Source organism: Mustela nigripes, chromosome 17 (genome assembly GCF_022355385.1).
Source record: "Mustela nigripes isolate SB6536 chromosome 17, MUSNIG.SB6536, whole genome shotgun sequence".
In the NCBI taxonomy this organism is placed as follows: domain Eukaryota; kingdom Metazoa; phylum Chordata; class Mammalia; order Carnivora; family Mustelidae; genus Mustela; species Mustela nigripes.
The window spans coordinates 4,058,334-4,067,850 of record NC_081573.1 but is presented as its reverse complement, the minus strand read 5'-3'; the positions used below and the strand labels follow the sequence as shown (position 1 = coordinate 4,067,850).

At 48.2% G+C, this 9,517-nt stretch overlaps 1 protein-coding gene across 1 annotated transcript; it reads left to right on the top strand.

The window, feature by feature from the left end:
- Positions 1 to 1,867: 1,867 nt before the first annotated feature.
- SIGLECL1 (SIGLEC family like 1) lies at positions 1,868 to 6,997 on the top strand. Its single transcript, XM_059382705.1, has 5 exons — positions 1,868 to 1,955; positions 3,198 to 3,479; positions 3,601 to 3,706; positions 4,815 to 4,971; positions 6,008 to 6,997. The coding sequence occupies exons 1-5, from the start codon at positions 1,931 to 1,933 to the stop codon at positions 6,020 to 6,022; spliced, it is 585 nt and encodes a 194-aa protein (XP_059238688.1). The 5' UTR covers positions 1,868 to 1,930; the 3' UTR covers positions 6,023 to 6,997.
- The last annotated feature ends 2,520 nt before the right edge of the window (positions 6,998 to 9,517 follow it).

The window sequence follows — 9,517 nt, the reverse complement described above, 5'->3', positions numbered from 1 at the left end:
CATAGCTTACATAATTGGTGTTCAAATCCTGGGCTCTTGCTCTTAAGTCACTGCTTGTCAAAAAAGTGGGGGGAGGTGAGGGTTGTTTCATAAAAAGGGAGACTGACATTTGCACATTTTATCAGTGACTATCAAAGGTCATTTTCTAAGCTCTTCTGAGGTCACAAACGTCTGTTTGATGTAGGGTCTTGCCTGAAAGAGCTGAGTCTCAGGTAGATTCACTTCTAAGACACTTCGTTAGTTTCCCAACAAAAGTGACCTGACCAAATGAGAGTTTGTCTTTCTCATGTAAGGAGATGGACAGAGATAGGCTGTGAGGAGCTGGTGCAGCAGTTCCACAAGGCCGTCAGGGACCACGTTCCCCAAATTGTTCTGCAAGAATGTCCTTCATGGGCGCCTGGGTGGCTCAGTGGGTTAAGCCGCTGCCTTCGGCTCAGGTCATGATCTCAGGGTCCTGGGATCGAGTCCCGCATCGGGCTCTGCTCAGCAGGGAGCCTGCTTCCTCCTCCCTCTCTCTCTGCCTGCCTCTCTGCCTACTTGTGATCTCTCTCTATCAAATAAATAAGTAAATAAATCTTAAAAAAAAAAATGTCCTTCATGAGTGGCATTCATCCTTGTGCTTACGTCATGGCTGCCAAATGGCTGATCGACCTCTAGTATCATACCCATATTTCAGGGAAGAAGGAGAAGGAAGTGACAAGGAAGAAGGAAATGAGAATATCAAGAAAGAAAAACTTTCCCAGGAATCCCCAGCTCACTTCCACTAAAACAATGTCAGGTGCCCCATCTTAACTACAAAGGAGTCTAGACAAAGTGGTGCTTTAGCTTTCAACATTGCACCCCTAAACAAAGTTGGATTTGTTAGGAACGGGGAGCAGGATAGGTAGATGTTGTCTGGCTGCACAAAAACAAGTAACTCTAGTAGGTGGAGAAAACAGATTCTTTCCTCAAAAAACAACAAATGAAAAAACTTAGTAATTCTTAAAGGGGAGAGATTTACCCACTTCTGACTGGGTGGGCAGATCAGGAAAGGCTGCCTGCAGGAGATGGCACTGAACTCAGCTCTGAAATTGAAGTAGGATGTGAATGCGGATGGAGCGGAGTTGCAAGAGGAAAAGCTGTGGAAGGGAGAAATCCCTGAATGACTGGAAAAGAATGATGAGGGTGAACATTGGAGAAGGCGGCATTTTCCTTTTGGCATCGAAAATGTTGGCAAAGGCACAGGGAGACAGAGAGCAAGGGTGAGGCAAATTGTGGAGAACCTCATTTACAAAACAAAGAAGTTTGGACCTTTTCTTATCAGCAGTAGGAATTCCTGTTCATTTTCGTTTTCCCAAAGGATCTGTTAAGGCTTTTCCACCCTCTCCATCCCTCACAACCCACACAGTAACTACAACATGTCATTCTTTCCCAACCAGCATTCCAGGCTCCTCCCTGGCCACCTGGCCGGAGTTGCTCCAGTCTAGGCCATTTCTCCTATGTCCGCAGTGGGTTATTCCAAACACCCAGATTGGCCCTGCCCCTCTGAGGTACACAGCCCTTCCATGAATCCCTATTAGCTTTGAGACAGAACCCAAAGACTCTGTAAATGGGCTCCTCCCAAGTGGGCTAGGACTAGGAGGGAAAGACCAGAGGAGAGAGAAGGACACGTGGCATTGGGGCCTCAGAGAGGTCGTAGGGGAGCTGGCTGTCCCTTGATGCTCTTGAACGTCTCATCCCGTATGATTGCTGCTTCTGAGGGCGAACAGGCTTCCGGGATGACCAGAGATTAAAGCCTGTGGCTTGCTAAGAATACTTTCTGCTCTCCTATCTCCACATCCTCTTTCAGTTACTCATCTTCTCATCTTCTGAACCACACGGCTCTGATGTGAGAGCCAGCTGCGGCGAAGGCTCTAGCCCCTCCTCTTCCTGAGGACCCCTGCTGCTGCCGATGGCAGGTCCCCTGCCACAGCTGGGTGAGTGGGACGAGTGAGTTCTGGAGGTTCCTGAGGCTCCAGGACTGGGGCGGCCTGGGCTGCAGGGGTATGAGAAGAGAGGACAGAAGTGTGTGGGGTACCAAATAACCAATACGGACTAGTTATCTGTGCACTGGGTTCTGGCAGGGCTGGGAGCGGCTGGGGTGAATAGCAGATTGGGCCAGAGAGCATAGTTGGGAGTGAGGATGGGCAGTCAGCCAGGGTTGAAGAGATGAGAGCATTAGGAGCTGGAAGGCCCAGGGTTAGTCAGGTTGCCCATATCTGCCAGCCACTGTCCACAGGCATGCTTTCCCAGATGTAAAAATAATCCAGAGGACAGCAGTGGGGGAGTCCCTGCAAATTCTTCATCCCCCCCCAAGTGACCCAGATAAAAAATTCAAATCAAGGGCTACTGTTTAAGAGAAAATTAACCCTTTCTTCTAGTAACCTCAAACAACTCCAGTGGAAAAGTATGTGGAAACACTAAGAACTGATTCCTCACTGGAGACCTTGTAGAGAGTGACCGTTCCTTATTAACTGACAAAGTCACCAAGTGGACAATATATCCTACCTGTTCTACATAGAGTGAGGCAGGCTCAAATGTTCTTACCCAGAAAATGCCAAAACAATCTCTGCTTAGGATGAATGCTCAATCAAAGCCAACCTGGGGCTGGGAAGAAAGAAGTCTAGAAAGGTGTTATGTTTATTGAGTGGATAACACTTTACCATATATTCAGCTAGTAACACTGTCAACCTTAGGGCATTCATTTTTACATCCATGATAGCAGGATACAGGTTCAGCGAATACCCCTATTTTCCAAACTGGAAAAGAACAAAGAGAGGGGAAGTGACTTGGCCACCAGCATCCAGACAGGAGAAATTGATCACAGGTGGAGCTAGGAAGGAGCAGAGCCTGAAGGATGGAAGGAAGAGGAAAGTAGGAGCTGAGGCGGGGAAGCCTAGCCTGGGGCTAGGTAAGGTAAGGAGTAAGGACAGGTAAGGAGTCAGCAGTGCAGATCCTCAGAAAGTTCCCTTGCCGTTAGTCAGGTCCAGTGTTCACTTTCAGGCCAGGTGAGGAAGAGGATGAAGAGGAACTGGTCTGTGAAGCCTGCCTCCTCTGGGCTTCCAGAAGGTCTTTCCAAAGCTCCTTGGGAATCACAAATAAGGAGAAGGCTGGGTCCTGGAGAAGTGGAGAAAGGAAGTCAGGTTGCCTTGCTAACTGCTGACCCTCCCTCCCCACAGCACCCACCAGGCTACTCTATTCCTCTTGCTCCACGGAGAGGACTCTGCAGTGCAGCTGTTCCTTCCATGGTATCCCCACACCCTCCGTGCAGTGGTGGATGGAAGGTTCTCTTGTAGATGAGAACAACCCAGATGGCGACCTCCAGGTGACTTCCACCATAATTGCCCCCTGGGCCAACAGCACTATCAGCTTGGCGGAGAAGCCAAAAAAGAGCACGAAGCTTCTCTGTAAGGGGAAGAACCGAAATGGAACCCATGCTTTGAGCATCCTACTGATACCAAGTGAGGATAGAGGGGGCCCAGTGACTGTGTGAGGAAGAGTGAAATGGGGAGGAAGAAGAACTTTGACTCCAATTCCAAGGCCTCAGGAGAGAAGCCTTTCTCACAAACTCTCTTTTTCCAGGAAAGAGTCCTTCATCCAGCAAGACCTTCATTGACGGGCTGATCCAGGGCATTGTCTACGGAACTATTGCAACAGCATTGATGTTCCTCTGCTTCTCCCCACTCATGTGAGTACCAGGGATAAAATTCTACCTGGCAGGCCCTGCAAGGCTGCCATGGAAAAGGAAAGACAGGACCCTTGCCCCCAAGGAGCTTAGAGTCTGGCAAGGGAAGAGGGCAACAAAATGGTCACCACAGTCCAGGGCCATCAGGACAATGCTGAGCCACATACAGGTCCCGAAGACAGAGGTTTTCAGCAAAGTTCATAAAGGAGAAAGTAAAGCAGGAAGTGGCAGCCCTGGAGAAGGCAGCGGAATCCCCAGGGTACTGTCTGAAGTGGGCCTAGGGGGGTTGAGTACTCATTTATTTGGTGGAAAGTAGTATATATGTATCCCAGAGACACATTTGAGGAATTGCCAGTGTCTTTGTACAATGTCAGGTACATTGAGAGTGATAGGAAATGGCTAAAAATGAAGTTGAAAAGGCTTCTTGATGTTAGTTCATAAAGACTCTTGAAAGTTGGCTAAATGTATTGGCTAGAAGCCCAGAATGAGAAGGGCAGAGTTGCCAGAGGTCAGGCCAGAGAGTTTGGCAGGGGGGCCTCTGGCCAGTCCAAGTGTCTTGGACTCAATCCTCAGTTGAGAGCCATGGAACGGTGCTAAAGTGGGAAGGAAAGCTCCTAGGGGAAGGTGTCTGTACAGAAACCAAAGAGCAGGGGCCCAGTGGCATGAAGCCAGGCCGGAAGCTGTTGCCATAGACTACACAGCAGAGAGCCAGGTTTGAGCCAGGCAAGTGATGAGGGGCAGTCAAAGAGATGGACTTGGGACTGACTGACTATAAGGGGTGATAAGGGGAGAGGCGCAAAGCAGCAGGGCAAACTGGGGAGCTATTTTTAAAGTGTAATTAGCTGGACTTAAAAACCAATAACAATCCTTTACAGTTTGCAAAGCTCTTTCATAGCTGACCTCATCTGAGCCCCACAGCCTGATAAATGAGATCTCCCCATCTTACAGGGGATAAAACCAATTCCCGGAGAAGCTGTATGGCTTGCCCTCGATAACACAACAAGCCAGTGGTGTCACTGAGGCTCTAAACCAGAACTTCTAGTCAAGACTGGAGCCCATTGCTGGGCAGAAAGCCAGAACTAACCAGGGGAGGGGGGTGTCACTTCCTTAGAATGAAATATATCAGAATGAAGCTGACAAAGGAAGTTGCAGCAATCAAAGCAGAAAACAACCCTACAGTCAGACCAAGCCAAGAAGCCAAGATGCCTCTGAAGCCTGAAGAGCCAGGAAAATCCACAATCAGCTCATCTTCAGAGAACCAAATATTGGTGGGTATCCATTGTGTCTGGAATCTAATCTATCAGAATGATGGCAATAAGACTCACAAAGAGAGGTACATACAGTGTTTAAAGGAATTATCCTCAATCCTACAGGGCATCTAGAATACCAGAATGTGCTTCCAGATCATCTTATAGATGATGAAAAGAAGAAGGATGAAAATTAAGAGAAATAGAGACTAATTAGAATCAGCAATGTACACACACACACACACCCCTTCACACTGAATCCATATTGAGAAGGGGGTCAAAAGAGCCAACAGTGGTTGTGACATCAGAGTAGAAACCAAAGGCTTTGGTCTCTTGAGTTTTTGGCAGGCTGTGGTCAACACAGTCTGTAGATGCCACAGACCCAAGTTAGCCAGAGTGCTTGAAGAACAGCCCAAAACCAAGGTACTCCTAAAGCCAGGGTACTCTCAAAGCCAAGGTACTCTTTCATTTACCTTGGACCCCATATCCTCAGCAGGGCTTGGAAGAGACAGGCCTCACTGTTATTTACCATTTATAAGTCTTTGGGATCAGAAATGCCCTGCTGCCCTCCTTACACACTGCACTAGGAACTCATGTTCCTTTGTGGATAAACCATGCATCTTAAATTCCAACAAAATTCCTCCATGTTGGGCAATGCTGGAGTCTCGGAAATGGGTGAGACCTGGGCCCTGCCCTCAGAGAACAATCGGGCTAGTAGGAAGGTAGCCTTACAGTAACAGGGCTGAGATGGGGGTTATGGTTGCCCAGAGGAAGGAGGGACTAACCGTACCTGGGGAAGTCAGGCAGAACCTCCCAGAGGAGTCTGAGGAACACTGGGTGGGCTCCTGGTGCTGGGAATGTACATGGAGGATCAGCAGGAAAAGACAGGATTGCATACTCCAGCCATGAGATTCTGAGAAAAGGTAAAGCCAGTGCTTGCTCCACATTACTGTAGTTCTGTGATCAAAGAGAGAGACAGGAAATTTCCATTTTAAGATTTGGATACCTCACCTCTAGACCTGTTCCAACATCCTTCTTTCTTTGCCCTGCTCTGTAGCATCCCTTACCCTAAACTTCCAGAAAAAGCAAAATAAACTGGAACTGGAACTGATGACACCTGTGAAGACTACATGCCTACCTGGAGTCCCCACTGTCCATGGAATTATCACAGTCTACAGATTTCTCAGCAGCCCCAGAAACCCTGGAGTCTATGACAAACCCAAAGATCCCTAAAGCCCCACCTGTCCCTCACCTTGGTTCTCCATTGAATAGGGTTACTTTGGGACCTGGTCTTAGAACATTTGACAGCAGACTCTATGATTTGCTGTTCAGGTTAACTAGAAGAAATATGCTCTGGTCTGGGATGGTGTCAAAGGAAGGGAAAATTAATGTGAGATCATGGTCCACCTAAAAGTAGCTTTTGAGCCCCTACTGTGTGCCCAGAACCTGTTGGGCACAGCAAAGATGGCGCTGGCCTGCCTTCTCTTCCGGCTAGAAAAGGCGCCACCGTGGCAGTATTGGCGCCAACGTGGCGGTTTCGGTTCCGCATATCTCTGACTACGTAACCAAACCCCATAGGCTCTCTCCCCGCTGACCTCATTTCCCATCCCCTACCCAATATAAGCTGCAACCCCGCTCAATAAAGTGAGATCCCGCTTCGACAGATCCCCCGAGCCCGGTGTCTTCTGTGGGTGCGTTCCGGGTTCGCGACACTCGCCATCCCGCTCAGCCCCAAGGAGAGGCCTCCGGCTGGCCCGGGCGCCTCCTCCCCTCGGCGAGGAGCCCAACAAGAACCTACTGTATGATCAGGCTTTAGACCCATCATACATGGATTGAATACCAACTTCAGGGCTTAGTGGCTATATGTCTTTGGATAAGACCTTTCAACACTGCCCTGAGAGATACATGGGTGGAGAGTGAGTGAAAGGTGGTGTCCAGAGGTAGAGGTGGAGAAAAGACACAAAGTGAGGCCAAGGGCCTAGAAGGAGTCTATGCACTGGAGTTTAGATGGAAGGCTGAGTTCCTGAGGTCCCTGAATGCTAGGATAAGGCATTGGAGCTTTATCTGGTAGGATCTTAATCCTGACTCCCTTAGAATGTAAGTTCCACAAGAACAGGGATCTTGTCTTGTTTTCTGCTTGTACCAGCAGCACCTAGGATGGTTCTTAAAATATAAAAGACTCTCAAAAATGTTTGTTGGATAATTGAGTGAATGAATGGAGGGGTGGGTGGGTGGATTATAAGCTGTTGCAAGGTTTGAAGCAAAGTAGTGGCCGGATTTGCCATGATGTGAATGGAACTAGAGGGTACTATACTAAGTGAAATAAGTCAGTCAGAGAAAGACAAATACCATATGATTTCATTCATATGTGGAATTTAAGAAACAAAACATATGAACATAGGGCAAGGGAAGGAAAAAATAAAAGTTGAGAGGGATGCAAATCATAAGAGACTGAACTCTAGCGAACAGCATTGCTGGAGGGGAGGTTGGTTGGAGAAATGGTAATTGGGTGATAGACATTAAGGAGGACACTTGATGTAATGAGCACTGGGGTTATATGCAACTAATGAATCACTAAATTCTCCCATTGAAACTAAAAAAAAAAAAAATAGTGGCCAGATACATAGTGAAAGATCATTCTAGGAGTAGTTATTGAAGATGTACTTAGAAGAAGACTGGAGGCAAAAAGACCACTTAGGAGGTCAGTGGAATATTTTTTGGCTAGGCTGAAAGGCAGTCATACAAGGAATGAGAACAGGAATCTGGCATGAGAATGGGCCATAGCTGTGTACTGTTCCCCTCAGAATGGATGACATTCCCTTCTGGTGCAAGGTGCTGGCAATTTTCAGAGGCTACGAAAAGGGTCATCTCTTCCTTGGGGCATTATTTGTGTGTAAATCCAATGGTTCTCCATCCAGCACTAATGTGGTTATCCTGTAGGCAAGAGCAGATATTTATATAAGCCCTCACATGTATGGACACCCTTTTGGCATGTGGTTCACACATTCCACAGAGACAGGAGCACACACTGTGCCAGATAATGAGTGAACAAGCCAGACACTGGCCTTTCCTCCATGAAGCTCGTGGTCTACACAGGTTCACAATGAAGAAATAAATGCAAAATTGCAGCTTAAAATATTGACAAGTGCTAGGAAGAAAAAGTACCTAACACTATGAGAAAATATAAGGGACCAGGGGAGGAACCTAGTTTGGATTAGAGAATTAGAGAAGGCCTCTCTGAGAAAATGACATTTGTGCTGAGGCCGAAAGGATTATTAGAGGGTCAGCAGATTCTAGGCTCTGGGATAGAAGTTTAGTGAGTCCAAGAGCCCAGAGAGGGGATCTATGCACCCGAGCCCAGATGGAAGAGTGAGATCCTGAGGTAACAGGCCTTTCAGGGCTTCAAAGTGTCTGGTGAGAAGTTTAAGTTTTATCCTCACTCATGGAGAGAGGGTTATTTCCTTGTGTGCTTTGTAATTTCAGAAAGCGGGCTCCTAAGGAGTGGAGAATGCCATCTAGAAGAGAAACGGGAGAGAGGAAGGGAACTAGGTTGAGAATAGGTCGGGGATAGGTTTTAAAAAAAGATTTTGACAGAGATCACAAGTAGGCGGAGAGGCAGGCAGAGAGAGAGGGGGAAGCAGGCTCCCCGCCCAGCAGAGAGCCTGATGTGGGGCCCGATCCCAGGACCCTGAAACCATGACCTGAGCCGAAGGCAGAGGCTTAACCCACTGAGCCACCCAAGCACCCCCCATGATAAGTTTTGACAGAGAATGGAGAACTGGGTCTTCCTCAGATCTCTTGGTCCGTTGGTGAAGGAGACTCTACTTGCAGGAAGGAAAAGGGGTACCAAGATGCCTTCTGATGGGCCCTGAGGGTCAAGCACTTGGCATTTTGTTCCTTGGTAGATGGAACATCCCATCACCTGCATGCCCACAAGTACTGGCTTGAGGGAGGAGTGTTCCTTACAGATTGCCCCACGTCTCCAGGGCCGGCCGGGGTCTCGAACCTCTGGCTCAAGATAAACGAAACACCATTAACTCCAAGCTCTCTCAAGCGCAGGAGACCAACGGTTCTACTTCATGGTTTCTCCCTGTCCCAGCGGCCACCCACGCGCATCCTCAGGCTCTGATTGGCTCTGGAGAGATTCGTGCACGCTTACTGGTATGCCTGAGGGGTGGGGCTTTGGGGGAGCAACATCCCCACGTGACCTCAGGCCCTTGGGACGTTGGTAAGGCTGGGGACTCACATGCCACCTAATGAACTTGTTATGAGTGAGCTAATCAGTTAGGTTTCCTCTACCTTAGTCCCTTCCCAGTGAGTCACTCAGTAGTTGTACACATGCTTATTGCATATGTCAGTTGATCTGGGTTGTAGGAAGCCATTAAATCAACCAATCAATTCCTCCCTCTGGAAAGTAAGTTCCTGTAAGTAGTAAGTCAGCCAATGGTGAGTTTGGCTAAGTCCGCGTGATGCCCTTAACCGAACTCAAGGAGGACGTTGGGTTGTCACGGAAATAGCAGAGTGGAGACGTGCTGAGGACAGTCCAGGCTGGAGCTGTGGGCACCCA